Source organism: Thalassophryne amazonica, chromosome 10 (genome assembly GCF_902500255.1).
Source record: "Thalassophryne amazonica chromosome 10, fThaAma1.1, whole genome shotgun sequence".
Lineage (NCBI taxonomy): Eukaryota > Metazoa > Chordata > Actinopteri > Batrachoidiformes > Batrachoididae > Thalassophryne > Thalassophryne amazonica.
Window position 1 is genome coordinate 38,573,867 of NC_047112.1, and position 24,950 is coordinate 38,598,816.

The window sequence follows — 24,950 nt, forward strand, 5'->3', positions numbered from 1 at the left end:
GTGTGCACATTTATCTCATTAAGTGGAACTAATTTTTTTTAATTGATTAGACATTTTTAAAAATTATATCTAAGCTTACTGTATAGTCATTTATCTCCCGGCTGTCCCGCAAAGTGCAAACAAGTGGAGTGCCATATAGTATGAAGGTTATTCTCTTTCTTTTTTCAAGATAGTGTGACGATATTTCCTCTCTTTATTCAAGAGTGTGGTTTGTTAGTTTGAGAGCATGAATTATAAATTTCCCTCATTCTCAAAGACCCATCACATCCTCCTAATTTGGAGCTCCTCCTTACATTACCCACCAATGTGTGGGGTGAGGAACAAAATTTCACATAAATTGCCAGGTCCTGTTTCTGCTGGCAATACCATTAGTACAAGGCACAGTGTGAACTGCTGAATGAAATTTGATCAAATGTGACAAAATTAGAGTTCTTTCAGTGATTACTGTTTTTAATCCTCATCTCCTACCTGTGGCATTACAAACGTGTATATATAAATCTTTATTGTCGTGCTACTTTATTGGTCTACACTTGTGGCAGGTATACCATCTAACTCCTCTTGTGATGGTGGATCTGTCTTCTCTACAGGTCAATGATTTCCGTTCCAGGGGGAAGCCGCTGTCCGCCGCAGAGGCCATTTTTGTTACAGCCACCATGCAATTTAGAGAGACTATCAAAGCCATGTATTCTCTCCCAGTGAGTGTGTTTGCAGGCACACACATAATGCATCCGTATCAAAGCACTTCCTTTCACTTAAATCTCTCTCCTCTCTGCTATTATAGAAACCAACCATTGGCTACAAAGGTCTGATGAAAGGCTACCAGAATAAAGTGATCCACCTGGCAGGTGAGGACCAGAAAGGAGAGGTTCAGCTGGTGGTCAACCTGTTTCAGTCCGTGCTTGATGGCTTCATCAGAGGAGAGATAAAGAAGGAGGAGGCGGAGCCTTCCAAGGTGAAAGAACACAAAGATAAATTCGATTACTGCGCTCATAGAGTGCTAACCTCCGCCAATGTTAGTTTCCAATTCCACAAATTCTTACCTTGGAAAAAATTTTCAAGGTCAAAGTCCTATTGGAAGTGGCTTTTCAGAAGCTAAAATGTAATACAAAATATAGATCAAAAGGGCTTTTCAATGTTAAAGTCAAATCTGCTAAATCCACATTGAGATATAAGGCAAAATGTTCACCAAATGAGCTTTTCAATATTAAATTCAAATGTCCACAAAATCCACAAGCCGGATCAGATCCGGATCAAACTTTGTCAGGTGATAGTGAGTCATTCTGCACCTCACTTTCAAATATGAGAGTGACTGGATCACGTTTGATTAAGATATTATATAAAATGTACATTAAATGGGGTTTTCAATGTTAAATTTAAATGGCCACGAAATCCACGATCTGACTCAGATCAGGATCAAATTTTGCCAGTTGGTAAAGGATACAATCCCACATAACACTCTTAAATATGAAAGAAATTTGATTTTTTTTTTCTTTCTTTTTTTTTGAGAATTATGAATTCTTGAAAATTCTTACAATGTTAAAGATAGGGATTTTTCCAAGATTTTTTTCCCGACTTTCACCTTTGACCTCAAAAATTTAATGAGTTCTTGCATATCAGGATATGAATCCTCTGTCATATCATATCCCAAAATTGTGGGTTACAGGCTGTTCACATACAGACAGACAAACAAATGGGTGAAAACATAACCTCTGTCATAACTTTATATGCGCACAATCAAACACAGTGTAATCACATGTGCATTCTATCTATATTTCAGCCCGCTAAAGCTCGGAAGAAGAGGCGGAAAAAAGATAAAAGTGTAAGAATGCAGAGGTTAAATTCTGAGTGCTACCGTACTTTGTTTGTTTTCTAACCGAGTGCCTGTGTTGTTAGATGGAGAGCCCCCTGGATCACGTTTTCATCAACTATCAGGTCAGCATTATGCAGTCATGTGACCAGTGTAGCTCTTACATCTGGGGCATGGAGAAAGCCTACATGTGCAGCTGTGAGTTATCACCCAAATTCAGTTCTTTTAACCATGTAGCAAATCTTTCATAGAATAATATAAGGTGTCAATGTACAAATTAATTCTTGGATATTTTTGTTGTTGTTGTTCTCCTTTAGATTGCAAAATGGTTTGCCATAGGAAGTGCCTGTACAAAATAAGCACCGACTGCTCCACCTTCTGTGCCAAAAAGGTATATCTTACCTGCATTTATATAAAACACAGAGCTGCATTAATGAGATGCTTTTTTCAGATGCATCTGTATATACAGTCTAGGAATAGTGTGCATCCCTCAACCAAGGGCCTACAATCTGCTGACAATCTGAAGTGAAAGAGCAATAGGATGTTTAAGTATTTTACCTGCATTTATATAAAACACAGAGCTGCATTAATGAGATGCTTTTTTCAGATGCATCTGTATATACAGTCTAGGAATAGTGTGCATCCCTCAACCAAGGGCCTACAATCTGCTGACAATCTGAAGTAAAAGAGCAATAGGATGTTTAAGTATTTTTTTAAATGTTCAGATACATTTCTGTAAGACAGCTTTTTTAAAATACTATACAGTTACCCTGCACATATGTGATTCACATTTGAAAAACTCTTAAGGGCATTTATGGATAATTAGACATGTGATACACATGCTTTCCACATATTAGTTTCTGAACAATTGACAAAAATGAAGAGAAGTGCCTTATGTGCCGCTTTTAAAACATCTGTTCAGTCCTTTTTCTGGGTTTGCTTAAACCAGGGTTCATGAACATGGCTCCATTGTTTTTCAAGTTATCCTACAAACAAACCAGCCAACTAACAGGAAAAACAAAACCTCTGTTGGGGTAATTGTTGTTTTGTTAGCTGTCAATGACACCATATCCCATGAGTCTTAGGTGTGGAAGCACTGTTTAAGTCTCAGTCGTTATGGTCTATAATTTAGTATAAAATCCTGGGAAAAAGAAAACGTGTAACTACACAGAACCCGTCTCAGCTGCATGCCAGTGTTACCATTGGATATATCAGATGGTGCTTTCACATTAAAACAGTTATAACTGTCAGCTCTCTTTGTCTTTGATCCCAGGCAGTGTTTCTGATTGCATGAGCTGTTGATGATGGTTAGACTGGATAAGCCGAGTTTTTACAGACTGCTGCTTTTGGTTCAATCTGCAGAGTGATGACGAGGCTGGTGGTCAGCACTTTGGGGTGCGCGTGTGCCAACTGGTTAGTGATAAGAACCCAGTGCCCATGGTGCTAGAGATGATGCTGGAACATGTGGAGATGAACGGCCTCTACACCGAGGGAATCTACAGGAAGTCTGGCTCTGCCAATCGCATTAAGAGCTGCATCAGCGGCTGGAGGCCGGTCCGTCTCATCCGTGTGATGTGTCTAGCAGAGTGCTGTTTTAGAATTATTGTAGCCTTGAAGAGAAGTGTTTATCAGACTTATAAAAAAAAATACTGTACATATTTAACATTGATATTGTGGTTTTTAGATCCCCATTTGGTGTGCCTTGAGGATTACCCGATCCACACGGTGACAGGCCTGGTCAAACAGTGGTTGAGGGAGCTGCCAGATCCACTCATGACCTTCATGCATTACAATGACTTCCTGCATGCAGTGGGTGAGTACGTCATTTGCCACGAGAGGGCAGCATTTAACAGTCGTTGATGGGCCTTCTGCAAGTGACCCAGTAATGGCTGAAAATAAATCTGATCATTTCTCTTGCTCATATTAATTGGGTTTGTTAAACAGCTGGTAGTATCATAAAGTCCAACTTTACCAGGTTCAGCATCTTATCTTAAAGTAGGAATTAGTGTTCCTAATTAGCGTTAATGTGCCTGCTCTTGGTAGAACTTCCAGAGAAGCAGGAGCAGCTTCATGCCATCTACAAGGTGCTCGAAGAGCTTCCTTCTCCGAACTTCAACACATTGAGAGACTCATCTTTCACCTTGTCAGGTAGGATTCTTTCCTTGTGGTAAAACTTAATGTGACCACGATATAAATTACCAATGTTTGCTCTCAAACCTCTGCCCTCCTTTGCACTGAATTACTTCTTGTTTTATTGATTGTCTTTTTACAGTTATCTTCAATTTACTTCAGAAATTCAGTTGAATTTTAGTTTATTAATTGTGGCTGCACACACAGATATTTTTTTCTTTTTAATTCTTAATTTATTGTTTTTGTTGTTTTACCAAACTGCCTGTAAACGATTGGCCACATGCTTACTGTGCCAGAATTCTCTTGCAGGGTTTGTAAAGAAGAACCACACAACCGCATGTCTCCTAACTCATTGGCCATAGTATTTGCCCCGTGTATCTTGCGTTGCCCAGACAGCGCAGACCCACTCATGAGCATGAAGGATGTGGCCAAGACCACCACGTAAGACTCTTTTTTTTTTTTTTTTTTTTTTTTTTTCCTGACATTATTTTGTTTTACATTACGTAACAGCACATACATGTGCAGGAAGCGCTGTATACAGTGTGCTCCTCTTGATGAAGACACTTTGTTCCTTCGCTGCCTTTCAGGTGTGTGGAGATGGTAATCCATGAGCAGATCAGACGCTACAACGAGAAGATGGAGGAGATTGAGCAGCTTGAGTATGCCGAGGCTCTGGCGGTTAACCAACTCAAACTCAAGAGACAGAATACGGTGAGGAGCAGATCATGGCCTCTTCAGTTTGTTTTAACCCTCTGCAGTTTGCTTTAACCATCTGCAGTCGTTCAACAGGGATGCATGTCAGTCACATGAACGAATTAAGCGGTCCTCCCATCAAATTTCCCACAGTTTCAGTTTCAGTTTGAATGTTTGTTGAATGTGCAGACTTCAACCTATATACAGTTTTTAAATTTTGTTGGTGGACCCAGTAAAACTTGAATAATGATTAATAATTTTCGGTAGGGCTTTTTCTTGATTTATTATGGAAATGTGTGTGGAGTGGTTCTCCATGCTGCACTCGTCCAGCATGTGTGTGAACGGGGCTTCTCTCCCTCTTTTGTCCTCTCTGCCTGCAGCAATTGCAAGGGGAAGGAAAATATCACTTTCCCTTTATCATTTGGTGTTAAACGCATGTTCTAAACCAAACTAAAATTGACGTGCTGCATTCAGCTCGCCAGTGAAAGTCTTTCCTCATTCATGTTCTCTCTGTGTGTGTGTGGGGGGGGGGAGCATCTTCCCCTTGATCCTTGGTGGAAAAACACATAATGTAAAACCAATCAAAACCACCTCTTCCACATGGATTGATCAGAAACCCCACATGGGGTTGTTTTTGAGGGGGGAAAGCCCCAAAGACAAACGCTGCTTCCAAGTGGGTAGCAGCAGGCATGACTAAGGATGGGTATCGATAAGATTTTATCTATACCATTATCGATTCCGCTTATCGATACCTTTTGTGAATATTTTGTGTACTAAAAGTAGGCTTTACAGGTTTTCTATGTCAGCGGGTCAAAGAGCTTTTTCTTATTGTGCACCTGCTCTGTGGAACGGACTTCCTGCGACCGTGAGGCAGTCGGAGTCCGTGGACATTTTTAGGTCAAGACTTAAAGCCTATTTTTGTTCTCTTTCTTATGAATAGTTTTTATTTTTTATCTGTTTTATTCTTTCTCTTCTGTTATTAATTATTTATTTGAATTTTTGAATTTTTATTTATTTATTTAAATTTTTTATGCTGAACTGTTCTATGTGAGGTGCCTTGAGACGGCTTTGTTGTGATTTGGTGCTTTATAAGCCAATTAAATTGAAATTGGAAATTTTATTGAAATTGACATTTTATTGAGTCTTAAAGTAAATAAATATAAAATTGGCCACTGGATCCTTAAACTTTGGACATAATAAACTCTACATGGTGGATCCTTGATCTCTGGACATAAATAGGAGTAAACAAAATCTGTAGTTTTTTCCAAAAGCATTTCCTTTGAGACATTATTGACATGAATGTCTTCCATACATGTGAGCTGAGCTCTTGCAGCCGGCTGCGCTACACATCAGGATGTAATTATAAAGAATGCAGGACGTCTCATTTTGGTAGGGAAAAAAACATTTTAGCCGATTGTAGTTTCTTGTCTGTATTAAAACATTTATAAGAGGTGTCATTTTATTCAAAGCGGTGATTCGCTTTGAAGTTATTAATTCCGACCGGACTCTGTCTCAGCAGAGAGCCGCGCAGCGTTTAGAGCTGTGCCAGTGGAATGGAGGATGATTGTCATTACATCAGTCCCAGTTAGTGACTTTAATCCACACAAAAGTGACTCACGATATTTTAATGGCTTTGAGAGGGGTTAGGAAGCGGACTTGCCGCTTCTGAAGAGCAGCAAATCAAAGAACCAGCAACCTAGTGGATCGAAGCATTGCTTCATTGGTTCACGCTTTAAAGTGGTGTCACGCTGCAGAAATGGTTGATTACAGAGCCGCTGCAGGGTCTGTAATCAACGTAGAGAAATGATCATTTTCTCGACAAACGCACTCAAAAACAACGGCTGCTCTGAAGGACTGATAAAGGAATCATTAAGCACAAAGGCTGTTGATATCAGTGGATCGAATAATTTCTTGATGATACTTGAAAAGAACTGATTCTCGATACCCATCCCTAGGCATGACAAAGTATCAGGTCATTCGAATGTCCAAATTACATGTCCAACACAAGTCAGAGGTCTTGTTTTGGACAGGAGTTGTTTTTCTGAGTGGCACAAATATAATTTGTGTGGCATGTTGTTGCATGTTAACAGTTTTAAAAAAATGCTTGAAGCATTTCCTGTATTTTTATGTAAATAGTTGTACACTCAACAAAAATATAAACGCAACACTTTTGGTTTTGCTCCCATTTTGTATGAGATGAACTCAAAGATCTAAAACTTTTTCCACATACACAATATCACCATTTCCCTCAAATATTGTTCACAAACCAGTCTAAATCTGTGATAGTGAGCACTTCTCCTTTGCTGTGATAATCCATCCCACCTCACAGGTGTGCCATATCAAGATGCTGATTAGACACCATGATTAGTGCACAGGTGTGCCTTAGACTGTCCACAATAAAAGGCCACTCTGAAAGGTGCAGTTTTGTTTTATTGGGGGGGGATACCAGTCAGTATCTGGTGTGACCACCATTTGCCTCATGCAGTGCAACACATCTTCGCATAGAGTTGATCAGGTTGTCAGTTGTGGCCTGTGGAATGTTGGTCCACTCCTCTTCAATGGCTGTGCGAAGTTACTGGATATTGGCAGGAACTGGTACACGCTGTCGTATACGCCGGTCCAGAGCATCCCAAACATGCTCAATGGGTGACATGTCCGGTGAGTATGCCGGCCATGCAAGAACTGGGACATTTTCAGCTTCCAAGAATTGTGTACAGATCCTTGCAACATGGGGCCGTGCATTATCCTGCTGCAACATGAGGTGATGTTCTTGGATGTATGGCACAACAATGGGCCTCAGGATCTCGTCATGGTATCTCTGTGCATTCAAAATGCCATCAATAAAATGCACCTGTGTTCTTCATCCATAACAGACGCCTACCCATACCATAACCCCACTGCCACCATGGGCCACTCGATCCACAACATTGACATCAGAAAACCGCTCACCCACACAACGCCACACACGCTGTCTGCCATCTGCCCTGAACAGTGTGAACCGGGATTCATCCATGAAGAGAACACCTCTCCAACGTGCCAAACGCCAGCGAATGTGAGCATTTGCCCACTCAAGTCGGTTATGACGATGAACTGGTGTCAGGTCGAGACCCCGATGAGGACGACGAGCATGCAGATGAGCTTCCCTGAGACGGTTTCTGACAGTTTGTGCAGAAATTCTTTGGGTGTGCAAACCGATTGTTTCAGCAGCTGTCCGAGTGGCTGGTCTCAGATGATCTTGGAGGTGAACATGCTGGATGTGGAGGTCCTGGGCTGGTGTGGTTACACGTGGTCTGCGGTTGTGAGGCTGGTTGGATGTACTGCCAAATTCTCTGAAACGCCTTTGGAGACGGTTTATGGTAGAGAAATGAACATTCAATACACAAGCAACAGCTCTGGTTGACATTCCTGCTGTCAGCATGCCAATTGCACGCTCCCTCAAATCTTGCGACATCTGTGGCATTGTGCTGTGTGATAACACTGCACCTTTCAGAGTGGCCTTTTATTGTGGGCAGTCTAAGGCACACCTGTTCACTAATCATGGTGTCTAATCAGCATCTTGATATGGCACACCTGTGAGGTGGGATGGATTATCTCAGGAAAGGAGAAGTGCTCACTATCACAGATTTAGACTGGTTTGTGAACAATATTTGAGGGAAATGGTGATATTGTGTATGTGGAAAAAGTTTTAGATCTTTGAGTTCATCTCATACAACATGGGAGCAAATTCCACAGCATTAATATCATTTCTCTCACACTGCTTTAGATGAATCCTCAACCTTATGGGTATAAAAGAAACTAGTTATAACTTTAGAATTATGATCTCATCTGCTATACACTAAGCCCAGTTTAGCTAGTAGTCAGCAAAGTTGTTGTTGGTTTTTTTGTTTGTTTGTTTTTTCCTGATTTAAAGTACCAGACAGTACTTTTATCGGACAGTGTTCATGTTAGGTTACATGGGTAACATGGCCAATGTTCCTCTCTCTCTTTAGCACTGCTGGCATTTACCTCTCAGGTTCTCAGCTCCTTGCAAAGGAGTGGTGGTATGTATCATCCAGCATTAAGTTCTGCTGCTGTAATTCTAGTTGTGTAGTTGCACGTGTGCCATTCTTTAACGTCTGTGCATGACATGTTAGATCTGACCGGTGACCCTCTGGCTCCATTTCATCTCTTTCCTGAACCCCTCTTACATTTCCTACTAAAGCCAAGTTCAGACTACCAGTCTTTTGTGTGTCCAGACTACATGAGTTTGGCTTCTCTGCATTAATGTTGGCACAATGGACTGACATTGTTCAGACTACCAGATCTTATATTTTGGACTGTGATTGACCACAAAAATAAAATAATACATAAAAATCTATAACTCTTCATAATCTGAGCAAAGGTTTATAAAAGATGGTGGAAATGTTGACAGTGATGAGAGGGATAACAATAACTCACTTTTAAATATCACTTTTTATGCAACCATGTATTAGGTGTGTGTGTGTGTGTGTGTGTGTGTGTGTGTGTGTGTGTGTGTGTGTGTGTGTGTGTCACATGACTAATTCTTCACAGGTGCAGTCGTTTCTGCTTGTCAACATGATTTCATTTTAGAAATTATTTAAGAAAATGGAGTCTTTATATTGATTTAAAACATTTCTTTTAATTAATGTCATGAAGAAGAAACAGTAATTGGCTTGTTTCTACCATCTGTGAGTGAAGTTTTGTTAAACCTGCAAAATCAGTTGCAAACTTTTGTAATGTCTGAAACAAGGGGGGTTGTATGGACTTGTGACCATGTTGTTTGAGTTTTTGAAAGTAGCCACTTTTAAACAGATCAGAAAATGACTTCTCCCAATTTATTAAATGTCTGTGCAGAAACAGTCTCACATGCCCCCAGTCAGTCTGTGTCGTGTACTATCATTTCCCACACCATTACAATCCTGTAGTCTGAACTAGCTTTAAGTAGTAGCAGATTGCATGATTTGGTTAGTTTAAGATCTGCTTGTGATGTGATAGATTATTTATATATGTGGACAACATAGTTCTGGGTGGGTGTCATCACTGTTCTCAAGGTTTATTTTGTTTTGTTTTTAAGTTGTGAAAATTATGTTGGTTGTTGCATTCCTCCCCATGTGCGCGTGCGCACGCACACACACAGTGATTATTTAAAATAAAAATTTATACACACACATACACCTCTTCTCGCTCTTGTGAGGGGACAATGATCTTACATGGTGATGATCAGCTTGCGGGGTTTTTTTGTTTTTTGATTTTTTTTTTTTTTTTTTTTCCTGCCACATGCTGCTGATCTTACAGCATGTACATCGAGCTGATCTTGTTACAATAAGTAAACTTGAAAATCTAAAAGTTTAAATACAGACTTACCATCTGAACAGACAACTCGCACACAGCATTCCACATGCGTGTTGCTCATCGTGGCTAGTTTGCAGAGACAGCGGGGAGTGTCTGTGTGCAACATATGGGAATAAGATTGAGCCAAAGAACAGATTTCATGCACAGAAGAAACATAATGTTGTGGATCATCCACTTGCGGGATTCAGATATCGGTAGTTTCCCATGATGCTCTCTTTAATTTGGCCTCTTCTCTACCAGCTGATGGGTGGTGCACTGTATTGTGAATCCAGTCATTTCCCAACCCTAAATTATGTAATTTTTGGCTCTGAATGCTGTATCTTTGTAAAGATTTAGAATAGTACAGTTTTGAATTGGTGTTCATTAGCTGACTTTTTTTAATCACTGTACTTGTTTTCTGTCCTTGAATGTATTTAATTTCACAGACATGTTACAAGAATGATGCATGAATGCTACAAACACCATACAGCCTGCTCTCCCCCACTAACCAAATTTGGTACTGGTTTCAGATTTGGGTCTCTGCCTTGGGTATTTTGTTGTTCTTCTTAAATTTCTGACACGGTTGATGACCAAATCTGCAGTAATAGTCATCAGACAAAAACAAAAACGTGACATCTAATTTGTGTTGAGATGATGATTTCCCTTCTTGTGCAGATACACGAGAAGGCGAGCTCTGACCTCAGCGTGGTTCCTGAGAATGAGCCTCTGGACTCTGACACAGAGGCTGAGAACAACCTGGTGGAACGCATCAAGTCCATCAAGCAGGAGAAGTGGGGACACTCTGTTTATGTTTGACTTTCCTCTATTGGATTGTCACCTGCCTCTCATTTCCCCGATATTCTTCTCATCTGTTCCCCTTTAGGGAGGACTTGGCCTGCCGACTTCCAGAGATGGAACAGCCTGGTTCAGATCAGGAGAACCTGGACTCTGAAGCCTCGCTGAGCTCCGAGAGTCTATTGGACGAGCAGCAGCGATCTTCTGTCCCCAGCTCAGAACTTGAAGGTCAGTATTAAGGTACTGGACTTTCTTTCCCTCATCCTTTTTCTGTCACTCAACACTGGGTTTCTGACCAGACCACGGGGCCGCCGGGTTGGGCCCTTCCTGTCTTTTGTGGTGCAGGTCTGGACCAGTGATGGTGTTGGGGGTGGTGCCGTCTGCTCTCTAACAAAGCAGGTTGGAGGAACATCAACCCTGTTTGTGTGTTTGTGTGTGGATGTCTGCACACCCGTGTACAGGATGCATGTAAAAGCATGTGTGGTACACGAGCATGCTGGGTCCAGTGTCAATTAATGAAACATTTGGAGCAGAAAATCAGATCTCGTCGTGCCTCATGGAACATACCTTTTAGTGGATACAGTAACACGGTTGCATGATCTTCCACTGACCCTCACTCACCCTGTCAGGACTTTGACTCTCACAAGAACCTTGGATGTTGACCTTTCTTTAAGTGCTTCCTGTTTTTCTCACTCTCTTCTAGGACCAGGTTGCCCAGAACTGAGGAGGTGCAAGCCAGTTTGCCCACCCAAACCACTGGACCTGGCTCAGAGATTTGGACTCATCTCTCTGCCAAACCTCACTCCTGCGATCTCCTCCTCATCTTTATCCAGCTGTGCATCTTCAACTTCCCCCGCCTCCTTTCGGCATGCAGTGCAACGCCGCAGCCCCGTCATTCCAGACACGGTTAAACTCCCTCCAGGAATCATCCGCCAGGACACCGTCTCCAGTCTCCCTCATACATTCACGGCTCCTGGAACATTTAAACACTTGATCAGGAGAAGAGAGCCACCCGGCCGCCGCAGAGACAGCACCCAGTCCCTGTACATCGACAACAAAGACTGTGACCTGCTGGTGCCTTTTTCCTCCTGTCCCCCTTCACTTCCACCTCCAGTTCCTCCATTGCCGTGGTCAACACCCTCTCCTCATTACCAGCATGACAAGTCACAAACCTCAAAAGGCCAGAGACGATTTTCAGACCCAGACATTCCTTATATTGATGATGAGGTCTGACCGGGGTGGAAAAGAGACCTGAAGAGGATGATGGGCAACAGCCTCTTAAGCACAAGGAACAACACACAAACACGAACGACACACCAGGGCCACAGGTGACGATGGATTGTAAAGAGTCGGGAGAGGATAAGGATCAAGAATCACAGTGATATTACCTGTAGCAATGAGTGAAAGTGAGGACGCCGTGATGGTGACGTGTGTCGCCGTCAGAGTGGATCTGCTACAGTGTGACACAGTAGAAGCCGTTCCAGTTGCTGTTGCCACTGAGGAGTAAAACATGAAACTGTAAATGTGTCAAAGGTCTCGTCCTGCGTAACAGTAAAACAAACTCATTGCTGACATTATCGTATTTTGAGAAACCTCATAATGCTGGACGATAAATCTGGTTTCTTCCTCCCTCCCTGTCTTTTTTTAATTTTTAATCAGATTTGTGCTAATTCAAGAAACATTGCAGGTTCCAGTTGCACTTTTTCCTTTTTGTAGTTCTCCTAAGGAGCGAGTGAACTCAACCATCTCGCTGAAATGTTAACTGTTAGCTAGTGCCTTTCCATTGTACAGCAAGTCGAGCGTATCAGCTCATTAGTTACTGTTTGGTGTTGTCATAGCAGGTCTTGCAGAGGGAGCGAGGGGTTTTTTTGGGGGGGGGGGGGGGGGGGCACACTGGGTACATTTGAATCTCACTTCTTACTTTATTATACTGTACCGACACGAGACATGTTTGAACCAACGGGTTCTGAGTGTACACATCGGGACTGTTGTGCAGGTGCCTTGTTACAGCAGCAGTCTCATTCTTCCTTAACATTTTGGTCTACACAAAACACAATAAGTACATTTAGATGAAATCTCATATACACAACAAAGGAAAATGGGAGCAGCACACGCCACTTTTTCCGCCACTTTGAAACAAAGAAAACGCCAGCTCAGCCACGGCACAGCAGCCTTGATGCTACACCAGCGTGGTCACTTCATGGCCTCTACACACTTGCATGTGGCTTCTCTCAGCTCTGCTGTACCTGCCATACAAAGCAAACAGTCCCGTAAAAAGCAGGTTCTGCCAAAGCGTAGCTTTGGTCTTCTTTGTATGAAATGTAATACTAATGTTTCTCTGCTGTTGAATGTTGTTTGTCTGGATTACAAGAAAACTACAAGTGTGTCGTGTAGAAAGTGCATGGTTGGGAGTGAATGATGTGAACTGTAATGGTTATTAGTATTAACATGACAATATAGTACGTGATGCTTCACATCTGCCGCTGTCTTAATGTATTGGAGTGTTGATTTAAGAGCTGTCACACCTCTTCTCGAACACATTCAACAGTTAAGAGCTTACAGGGAAAAAGAATAAGGGTTGCACAAAAATCAAAGCAATGTATTCAGTGCTAATCATGACAAATATGCACAAATAGGAGAAATTTCACTGTTTTAAAAGGACGTTACCATCGCTAGTCAACGCCTTTCGTGACTGTGTTGGTAACCAATAGAAAACCTGATACTATTTTTAAAAAGTCTTGTGCTCTACGTTATCATAAAAGTAAAATATTTTCATTGCCAGATGCAAGTTTCCATCCAAAAAGATGTTCAAAAACTGCCACCATGCACAAAAAATACCCAAAATATTAGATCTATTTTTAAGTGCTAAGACTATAGTGTATCAAGAAAAGCAAAGCTAAATATATTTTAAAAATGCCCAATCTGGCAGCGCACACAGTTTGTGCACACTTGACAGTTGTGGCTTTTGGTGAGCCAAGCATTGAACTATGTGGATCCTACAGGCAGTGTTGTCATATTTTGATATCTCATATTTAGGAAATAAGTAAGTCGTCTGACTGTAACAAAGGCTGCTGGTGATTATTAGAGTGACAACATGGAGATAATTTCAAAAATATCTTTAGATGTACATTCTATGAGGTATTGACAACTTACAATTCAGAGTCAAATACTTCACCTTGTCGCTTTTAAATGTTTGTTTTAGACAGAATAGTTGTTCCTCAATGTTAATGTCGTTGGGCATTGGAACAGCAGACATCTAAGTACTGTCAAACTTCACCAGTCATCCAGGTGGCTTCAGTGATTGTGTTTTCAGTAACTGCATCTGTTAACTGCTTCATCAATTCCATGAAGACCTGAAGAGATGTTAAGATGAATTAACCCCCAGAGAAGCTCATGAACTGGGTGTTTGGTAGGGTTGTGGAAACTAGTGACAGGTGTTTTATTGACAAGGAAGCATTTACTGACCTTGACTTTACAAACTGCTGTAATGTTTGCAGAATTCAGAGATACCCTGATTGTGACATTTGACAAGCTGAAGGAGAAATCTGAGTGTCTGGGTTTCTGGATCAAGACCAAGACCCAGACTTTTGACTTCTTGGACTTGGCCATCAATAGTGCATCTGTATATGGTGAAAGTAACTATCAAAACCAGTGCCTTTCCACAGGAAAAGCTTCCATCTGTTAAAGATCCATGGCGCTGAGGACAACGTACAGCATATTCTAATAAGGTTAAATGATGATATTTTAATTATTGAAATGTTTAAAAAGAATGATTCTCACTGAAAGACTGGAAGGGATTTGCATAGTGCATGAAATAATTAGATTGAAAGAATACAGAGGAATTTTCAATGTATAAAGGGCAAGAGCACAAACCTATGTTGAAACCTGTGATGACACTGCATCAAGAACCATCGTTCATCAATAGCTAACCACATGGTAGGGTTACTTTTGGAAACCTTTGGTCTAATTCAAAAATAATGAAGCTTAACTGCTGATTTGCATTGCATTTGTCATGAACAAGCCATTATTTTATTTAGTACCATCCAGATTTATCTGTGAGTTCCCTATAGTCTCTTTGACAGGTACTGAAAACTTCATGGAAAGATTCTGCACGGTTCCAGAGATATGCATGAAATTTACCCCAAAAATAGCACTTTTCATCATTTTTGTGTGACATTGATATTTAGCATTATCATTTAAAGTTGAATGTTAAAGAAATAACATTGTATTTTGTCAGTTTGTGCTTCATACTAACAGTAATACATTTTTGTAAAGGTAGAAATGTCATTTCCTAGAAAAAACGTTTCTAAAGCAAGGTAAAACTGTCGCAAGCGTAACGCTGAGAATAAGTCCTTGATTTATTTGTGTCAAAACCTTAGCTATATCTCCTACTCTTCTTCAATAGAATTATATTACTTGTTCAATAATACCAGGAACTAATGGGCAGAATTTCTTTGTTTCAGGCTTCTGCAGACTAAAGAAGATACCTCCAACTGCTGTCACAAGCGTTACGCTCTAGCACATTATAGTATATATGCACTGATAATTTCTAGCAATGACTGAACCGAGACCATCAGAAATATTGAAACTGTGATACATAACCATACCTAAAATGATAACATTTCACAAAAAGACCACTTTTAAATTTTGATGGTTATGTCACACTTTGGGTTCATTATTTTTGAACTAGGTCCTTTGTCGAGCACTACAATATGTATGATACTAAAACTTCACTGTGGGGAAAAAAAAATGAAGCTTTATATTAACTTTGCCTAGAAGCAGCTTTGGGCATCCAGATGAATCTGTTTTTTAAAGAAATGAGCGCTGTGTGTTCTGGGACCAAACATAAAAGGACCATCTGGACGGTTATCTGCAACAAGTTCAAAAGCCAGGGTCTGTAATGTAAGGGGGTTGTGTCAGTGCCCCTGGGTAATTTACACTTTAAGGCAAAAATGCCTGGGTACGAGCACACACACGCACATAATATGAAATCACTTGCTTTACAAAATTTCCTTGCAAAATTTAGTCTTCTAAAAGGACTCCTTTGTATTTTCGTAAATCACCCTCAAACATGCTCACATGTATAGAATAGTTTCTAAATGACAATCTTTAACAGTAAATCCCATCGTTCTTTAGGTGGATTGGAAACTTCAAATTGTTCGTAGGTGTGCATGTGTTTGTCCATCTATATGTGATCCTGCGACAGAGTGGCGTCTGGTCCAGGATCTACCCCACCTAATGCCGTATGACTGCTGGAAAAGGCTCCAACCCCCGTGACCCTTAATTGGAGTAAGCAGTTGAAAGTGACTGAATAATTCACAACTCACCCCTTCCTCCTACTCCCCATTGTTGCTCCACACACAAACAGGTGGTGGCAGTAATGCACCGTGCCGGTTTGTAAACCGCCAATAAACTTGAGAAGAAGAGAGCGACCTGAGACGTCATATTCCCGCGACAGCCTGATGCTGCGCCATGGTTTCCAGGTTAGAAATCAATTTTATCCGGTTGCTGTCTCGGTGTGAATCTATCGCCTCGGAGAAACGAGAGGAGACAGAATGGAGGCTGGGAAAGGTAAATGAGCGACGATCGTATTCGGAGCCGTTGAACTTAACAAATTGCAGCCTGACAGTTCTTAGCCACGTCGTCAATTTCAGCTCGATTTCTGCTTCAAAAATAACATGAAGGAATCATCAAAATGCGCAGACTAAAGATACAAAGGTGTTTGTGATCCGTTAAAGAATAACGTGGCACCGCTGTCGCTCTGAAGGCTTCTTTAAATAAACTATGAGAACGAGCGAAGCACTCGCAGCAGACCCTGCTGGACTCCAGCTTTGTGTCACAGTCACTGGCAGAATGTGCAACTTTACCAGTCATTTATTAAATATGGGAAATACGCCTCATTTGGTAAAAGATGAGAATATCTAGAATCCGCTACAGACTTGTTGGATTTACTATATCTTTGAAGTCGGTTCGTCACTGATTACATGATTATGGCACGCCAGGTTGGACACACCCCAACCCCATGAGATCTCTCCTGTCACAGAGGGCACGTGCATGACCATCAAGAGCAGCTTCCAAAGTCTTCCTCCTTCTGCCAGTCTCTGTGTGTTTTCTGCACAGTATGCAATTCAGAAATATTCCAGAATTGGACCTGGAATTCTGCTACTCCACAAGAACGTCTGGAAGTGACTAAAGCCGTGGTCTAGGAGCTAGAGGTATTGGTCAAAATTTAGAAACTTCTTATGAATCTCAGGAAAATGAAACCATAATCCTTAATCCTAACCCCAGACCACTTAAGAGACGGTACTATGCAAGGTTGATTGGCAGATGAGAGGAAGAAATCCAGCCCCTGCCCAGTCCAAAAGTACAAAAAACATTTTGGATTTGTCCACATATTGCGGAATAACTTGCACAATCTAAGGATGCATAAATGGTGACTGGAAGGGCCACAGCATCACAGAAGGGCTTTACATATTTATTACTAAGTATTCTGAAGAGTATTTCCATTTGCTTTAGAAAATGCCAGAAGTTAAAACTTGTTCTCAAGACTGATATTTTAAAACGTTAGTTTTTAGAGTGTTCATAAACACAAAAAAGGAACAAATTCTCATATCACACAGTCAGTATTTGGACTTAATACACGGCTGAAACGTTTAATGAGATCGTAATTGTTTGGTGCTATAGCGAGTTTATTATTGATTTAAAAAAATTTTGCTACTGTTACAATTTGTGATTTATTCTGTTAAAACTGCAGAAGACTAACATTGATATCACTATTCCCCATAGAGTAATCCCAAGCATTCTTCTGGATCTCATTTCCAGTATATATTCCAGGTCACCTTCAAAACTGAATCACTTATTTCCCAAAACATGCTCTATCTGCTCACAAATTTCATGGACTTCTGTTCTTTACTTTTTGACTTATCCTGCTAACAAACACCTCCTTGGTGGAGTTAACTGTTAGCCATTTTTCGGTATGGCTAATGCTAATTTGTTTTGTGATACATTATGTTGGTCTGTCTTTCTGTCGTAATCGTACTTTGTCTTCTGCAGTATGTTGGCGCCTTGGAGGAAATGTTGGGTGGCTCTGAGGAAATGTCCGAGGTAATGATGCACTTTCCCTGTCGCGTCTTTGCAGATTTTTATGGTGGTAACTAATTTGTGAGACAGGTATCATTCTGAAGATCAGCACCTCCAAATCCGAGGCCATGGTTCTCGACCGGAAAAAGGTGCTTTGCCCTCTTCAGGTCGGTGGGGTGTCCTTGCCTCAGGTGGAGGAGTTTAAGTATCTCGGGATCTTGCTCACTAGTGAGGGACGGATGGAGTGTGAGATCGATAGACGGATCGGTGCAGCATCTGCAGTGATGCGGGCGTTGTATCGGACCGTCGTGGTGAAGAGAGAGCTGAGCAGGGGGGCAAAGCTCTCGATTTACCGATCGATCTACGTTCCGATCCTCACCTATGGTCATGAGATTTGGCTCATGACAGAAAGAACAAGATTGCGAGTACAAGCGGCCGAGATGAGTTTCCTCCGCAGGGTGGCTGGGCACTCCCTTAGAGATAGGGTGAGGAGCTCGGTCACTTGGGAGGAGCTCGGAGTCGAGCCGCTGCTCCTCCACATCGAAAGGAGCCAGCTGAGGTGGCTCGGGCATCTTTTCTGATGCCCCCGGACGCCTCGCTGGGGAGGTGTTCCGGGCACGTCCCATCGGAGGAGGCCCCGGGGAAGACCCAGATCACACTGGAGGAACTACGTCTCTCAGCTGGCTTGGGAGCGCCTCGGGGTTCCCCCAGAGGAGCTGGGGGAGGTGTGTGTGGATCAGGAGGTCGGGGCGGCTTTGCTTGAGCTGCTGCCTCCGCGGCCCGACCTAGGATAAGCGGAAGAAAATGGATGGATGTATCATTCTAGTCCAGCGTTTCCCATCACCGCTGCAAAGATGTCTAACCACATCAATACTTTAATCTTTAATACAAACAGAACTCATCGTAATATTTTATAGCTTTTCCTAACAAAGAAGAAAGTGTCATTTACGGATCATTCCTCCAAATTGGTTGTCTCTTTATTTACAGCAAACCAACACCAGAAGTGTTGACTGAATACACCCGAAAAGTAGATTTTATGAAAGGACTCCTGGAGGCAGAAAAACTGGTCAGTGGCAACATTTTTATCATGTTATCACACTCAGAGTTGTGATTCTTTCCTGTAATCTGGACTGGCTTTTTAGTGTTTTTGCTGCTTTAATGTTTATAACAGTGTTTACGACAGTAGGCCAGTTTGATTGATCATTTCAGTTTTACAAGGACCAAGTTCTGTTTGGTTGGTGTTTTCCATTGCCATTTCCAGTCCTCACCAGCAGAAAAAGCTTTAGCCAATCAGTTCTTGGCTCCTGGTCGAACACCCACAATAGCCAACGAGAGAATGCCAGCCACCAAAACCGTCCACATGCAGACCAAAGCCCGCTGCACAGGAGAGATGAGGAACGAGCTCCTCGGCACGGTACCGTGGCTCAGCCCAGTTTTTAAAAAGTTTGACATGATACAACATATCTGTTTGTTGGGTTAGTTATTATTTAAAATTGCTGAGCTTTGCCACTGAAAATGTAAAAAAAAAAATGCCTTATGCTTTCATATTTTCATTTCATTGCAGGGCTCATCACACAAAGGTATGAATTATTTTGCTTTGATGTTATTCACCTACTGTGTTCTATTATACCTGACGTGATATTTCTTTATTTTCCTGTAGGCACATTAGAAACTGACTTGCGAAACAGAAGGTAAAAAACCTGACATTTAATTTACTGTCAAACATTTAACATTCTTGTTAAATGTGTTATATAATATGGACATATTGAAAAGTGCTTCTTTATCTCAGAGATAAAGATGCTCTATATATATTCACGCTATCTGTTTTCTGAACCAAAACAGTACTCTCCTTCGCGGCCACTCCCCCCCCCCCCTTCCTCTGCTGCAATGAGTAGAATGATCACCATTTGCAACCTTTTAACAGGTAGATGTAGAAAAAGCCATAAGAATGTGGATTCCAGTCCAACCACTTTCTTGTGAAGAGCCAATTTTAGCCTCTAAGTATAATATTAGACACATTTCAATGAAGTTGTTTCTGTTTGATATCTGGGGGGGGGAATCAACAGCTATGAGATGAGTAGTCAGTACTGCTGTCCCTTTATAGGGAGGGGCAACATTTTCACAGATTTCACTTGCATCCACTAAATGTGCACATGCAGAAATCCGAAGCACTAAATGTGCACGTGTGGCCAGACCAAAAACATAAACGGGGCAGAAAAGCTCATAGCACAGAGGGAGTGTTGCTTCATTCTCTGCACAGGATGCCATTAAACCATGAAATTATCACATAGAAACTAATTTGTGACTGCTATATTAATGTCATTTAGGAGACCTTTAAATCACTATTCCTCCATTTTCTTACAGTACACTGCACCTGATTTAAGGCTCACACTTAATCTTCAAGACAGTGACATAAATGTTGTCCTTAAATGCACATGTTAATGTTGCCATGTCTGGCCTTATGCAGAGGTGTGCCTCTGGATGAGCGTCAGTCTGCTGCAGAGTTGGATGCAGTCCTCCAGCCACCACAATCTGCAGGAGAAGATTGCAGAGGACATGCTCAACCTGGCCAGGAATTTAAAGAACAACACTCTAGCAGTGCAGAATATCATCAAACAGGACAATCAGGTAACCAGAGAGGCAAGGGAGGACTGTTCGGACTGAGTTTTTGCTTTTTCCAATTTTTTTTTTTTGGGGGGGGAGCACCAGAGCTTTTGTAACTGTTTGTATGTAAGCAAGATATTTTAAGAATGCCTAATCTGATTTTAATCAGACATCACAGATACACCGGGGGTATGGATGGGAAGAATGTATTTGATTTTTGTTTGGATAAGCCAGAGGTTATAATCAAATTTTCACCCAGTGCTAATATATAAAAATTTTTTAGAAATGAGTTCATATGTTTCATTTTTGATGAACTTTGACGTATAACATTTTCTGTATGTCAGATACTTTGAAAAGCGAGCGTGACCTCAGGTTATAGGAATAGTCACCCTGTTCAATTTCAGTAGTTTTTCCACTAGCGATCAGAAGAGATGAGGGGAAAAAAGTGAATTTTCAAATAATTGTTAAAGGAGTCATATGGAACATTGAGGATGTTTTAAACCTAAAGTCCCGCCCACTGTAAAAGAGAGATTTAAAATTTTGCACAGTGTGACCCCTTTAATATTTATTTGAGATATGACCACTTTAAACAGTTTTACTGGAATTTAGTCACCACAGATGGCAACGTGACCGACAGTCTGAAGCATTTCTGTGAGCTGAACCACGTTTGCAGGTGATGAGGTGGACGTACGTAACAGGATGATGACTGGGATAAAACTGATTCCTCAAAAGCATCAATCAAAGGTTTTTACTCAGTATAATTTAAATGAGAGCTACTCAGTATAATTTAAATGAGAGCTGCCCTCAGCAGGTTATTAGTTATAAAATAAATTATTGATAAACTGCTGGTGTATTGGCCAACTCAAATTCAGTTGACTTTTATGACAGCTGCATTTTGGTGGGTTTTAAGTTGTATTTATGATCCCCAGACTTTCTCTCTGTAAATGGCACATTTCCCTTGGTTATCCACAAGTGGGCAGTGTAAAACTTTCACTCATTTTAATTTTTTTATGCCAATTTTTTTTTTTTTACATTGTCTTCTCCACATTAAAAATTCTATGACTATCACTGCAGAACAACAACAAGTCTTCACAACAAGCTTAAATTTAAAAACCAAAATAATGGATTAAGTGCATGTAAAAACACCTGATTTATCACTTTATTACATCCTTGAAGTCACAGATTGGACACATGAACATTTCCATATCAGTGAACATGTGTTGGATGTTATTTGCATATGTCGATAAGAAATACAAACCGTATGGGAAATCTGTCTGTAGTAGGCGGTTCTAAAAACTGAGTGACTATGCAAGGAGACGAGTGAGGGAAGCCACCAAGACAACCATGAGAACTCTGAAGCAGGTCTAGGCTTATGTTTTGAAGAACTTTGTGCAACTTAAAAAAAAAAAACCCATAAACCCCTCTGTTCAGGCTGCTTCTGTGTTGACCTCTAAATTGTTGTGCCTCTGGCCACGCCCCTCATTGGAAGGGGGTGTGGCTTGGGCTTATGTGAGACCAGCAGAAATTGTCATAAGGCTGCGTTTCCACATACCAGTGGACAGTCTGTCATATATGTGGGGCTCCATCTAGTGCTCACAAAGAGATGAGAGGAGAGGATGGACCGTTCTCATTTTTGGTAGGTGTATAGGCACACAAATTATTGTTTTTTAAAAAACTAGTTAAAATGCATTTTTCATAATATACAACCTTCTTAACAGTATCCTGATTTGTTTTTGGAGATAATTTTAGAAATTTACCTCTACTGTGGGTGTTTTTTTAATAATGGTGTAAAGTAATTAAATATGCCCAATCCTATTGTTTTATTTCTACTTCTTTGTGTTTTGCTTGAGATTTACATCTTGGGCCGTGTCTCCCACCCAGACTCTGAGCCACTCGATGCGTCAGGCGGACATGAACTTCGAGAAGCTGAAGACTGAATCGGAGCGATTGGAGCAGCACACCAAGAAGTCTGTCAACTGGTTCTTGTGGCTGATGCTCATCTCTGTCTCCTTCATGTTTATCAGCATGATCCTCTTCATCAGACTCTTCCCCAGACTCAGATGACGATCGAGCACGAGGCGGAGCCCTCAAATCTATACCTTCAGCCTCCGCAGAACTCTGTGTCTGCGTAGAGAGAGAGTCCAGTTTACATCTTGGAAAATTAAACAGTAAAATCACTACATGAGCTGTCAGAAAGGAAAAAAGCTCCAGTTTTATTTTTTTGAAATGGAATCAAACAGGAGTCCAAATAAAAGGCTGTAACATTGATTTAAAAAGGGAGCAGCATAGTCTTTCTGCCCCAGGGAGGAGGGGCGGAGCCTTAAATGTTCTGTTATTCAGGTCAACTGCTATCCACTCACGTGCACCTTGATTTTATTTATTTTATTTTTTTTTGAATGAGAAAAAGTCAGATACGTGACTTCTGCAACATTTATATCTTGCATACAGTTGAAGGAGTTCCTGAAGTGTCCGGAGTCATCCATATCTACATCACAGTCCCAAACTGCCAATAGCATGCGTGCTAAGAACACTTTAATTCATTCAAGCTCAGTCATAGTACCTGGAGACATGAAGACAGCAGGGGCAACCTGACATTTGACCCCAATGTTGTCAACATCCTCCAAGTGTTTGACCTCTGGCTTTGAATTACTGACAGTGTCATCTCAGTAATTTAAAAATACCAAAAAAAAAAAAAAAAAAATCTATTCCTGAAAATGATGCACTTCATGCTAAATAGTGGGGGTAAGAATTGTGCATTTTGTGATAAAAGCACCAAATTTGGCACAGATGTAGCCAAATGAAGTACACAAAAAAATCTAGATATTAAGCCTTTGTGAATTTTTATCATGGTTGCCATGGCAGCCATTTTTCAAAATGAAAATTGAAAAAAAATGCTTGTCATGTTGAAAAATATACCATTTTATTTTTCTGATCATAATAATTCCAAAAAGGTACAGGTTGGACTGTCTGTGACTGAGTGTTGCAGGATAAAAAACGCAAATACAAATTTCAGTTTGTACAGTGGTCAGACATTAAAGTTGCTCCAATTTTGGTTAAAAACTGATGGAAAGTATTGGTTTAGTTTTTAAAAGAAATAGTTTGCACATTGGTTTAGTTTTTAAAAGAAATAGTTTGCACAATCTGTCATGCTCTGTCATGAGGTTACAGAGGAACACATGCCATATGTCATAAAATCCAATGGATGTCAACCTTTGGTATCACTTATTTTATTTTATTTTTTTTTACCAAAATTGGAGCAACTTTAAATTTTGACCCCTGTACAAACTGAAATTGACCTTTGTCACTATAGTTGCTGTTCTTATCCCATATTATTCAGTCATAGACGGTCCCAACTGCACCTTTCCCCCGGGTATGAAATGCGGGAAGACATAGCAATCAGCATGTCTGCCAGTCTGTGTTTTCACTTGTTCGTGAGATATTTCAAGAACCAGTTGACCAATTTCGTTCATATTTAGCACAAGGGTGTAACTTGGATGATCCCCTGACACTTTGTATTACTAATTTGTGGGGACCGGGGGGTTATTCATCTCTGATGACTTTTGTTAAATGTGTTCCTTGTCAGCTGATGTCTGGCACAGCAGATGTGCGCAGCCAGTTTAAATATTAATCACATGATGGACAATAATTTACTTCACTGAAACATTTTGTACAGCGTTTATGTTAAAACAAATGGCTCTCATGGAAGCTTCAAAAAAGTCCCTACCCATTTCAATTCAGGTGATTCTGCAGTGACATAATCCATTTGTTGTTGTCTGATTCCTGCTTAAGATTTTAAAAACTCCATAAATTACCATCAGCATCTCACTGAAAGCAGTGGAACATCCAGTCTGTTGCTGACCGTCAGCACTTGAATTTAGTTTTCCAGAAATGCTGTGTGTCCTCTGTGTCCCACTCTCACACACTCAGAACGGCAAACAAATGTTCAGACAGCAGGAAAGATCTCTGAACTCCCTTCAGCGTTCTGAACACACACAAAACTTTCTGATAAACTTTGTGGACATCGGCTGACAAGGAACTCGTTTTGCTGGATGGACACACACTGTGTTTTCCACTGTAAGACCATAAAATATAATTGACGGTGTAATCAAGTAGTTATAAATAATCATCAAAACCTGATGAAAATTAACCTGATTTTCTCAGAAATTACAGGAAAAACTCAAAAACAAAAAGTAAATAGACAAAATTTAAAAAGTACAAAAATGTGCATTTTCAACAAATGAAAAATGGGTGAACATTATTAATTTTATTTCTGAAACAGTTTGCAGTCTTGACTTATTTCCTGCCATAAGTCACATGTGTCTCTTACTTTGTCAGAATCGTTGCTGACAAGAAACATGCGACAACACAAACAGCGGTTTTGTTGTTGAAACTGGAATATTTTGACTTCTTAAGTCAGTTTTCCTGTTGACACTTAAAGAAAATTACATTAAATACTACACTATAGTAAAGTAATTCCTCTTGGGCTCTCTGTTTTTTCATTTGGGTTCAG

General features: G+C 40.7%; 2 protein-coding genes across 2 annotated transcripts in view; both read left to right on the forward strand.

The window, feature by feature from the left end:
• The window catches only part of LOC117518638 (unconventional myosin-IXb), a 195,017-nt gene extending 181,787 nt beyond the window's left edge, over positions 1-13,230 (forward strand). The window contains 16 exon segments of the mRNA XM_034179841.1: positions 588-695; positions 782-952; positions 1,778-1,819; positions 1,894-2,005; positions 2,125-2,198; positions 3,170-3,332; positions 3,335-3,361; positions 3,492-3,620; positions 3,851-3,922; positions 3,925-3,955; positions 4,247-4,378; positions 4,525-4,648; positions 8,620-8,670; positions 10,637-10,752; positions 10,845-10,984; positions 11,460-13,230. Of these exon segments, the coding sequence (XP_034035732.1) occupies positions 588-695; positions 782-952; positions 1,778-1,819; positions 1,894-2,005; positions 2,125-2,198; positions 3,170-3,332; positions 3,335-3,361; positions 3,492-3,620; positions 3,851-3,922; positions 3,925-3,955; positions 4,247-4,378; positions 4,525-4,648; positions 8,620-8,670; positions 10,637-10,752; positions 10,845-10,984; positions 11,460-11,989 (2,022 nt within the window). The 3' untranslated portion in view covers positions 11,990-13,230.
• A 2,957-nt stretch (positions 13,231-16,187) lies between these two features.
• LOC117518639 (vesicle transport protein USE1-like) lies at positions 16,188-22,636 on the forward strand. The gene is given in 10 exon segments (XM_034179842.1): positions 16,188-16,327; positions 17,810-17,836; positions 17,838-17,860; positions 18,824-18,902; positions 19,098-19,250; positions 19,401-19,416; positions 19,497-19,527; positions 20,304-20,357; positions 20,359-20,464; positions 22,322-22,636. Coding segments are annotated over 10 exon segments (771 nt in total). The 5' UTR covers positions 16,188-16,228; the 3' UTR covers positions 22,505-22,636.
• Positions 22,637-24,950: the final 2,314 nt, after the last annotated feature.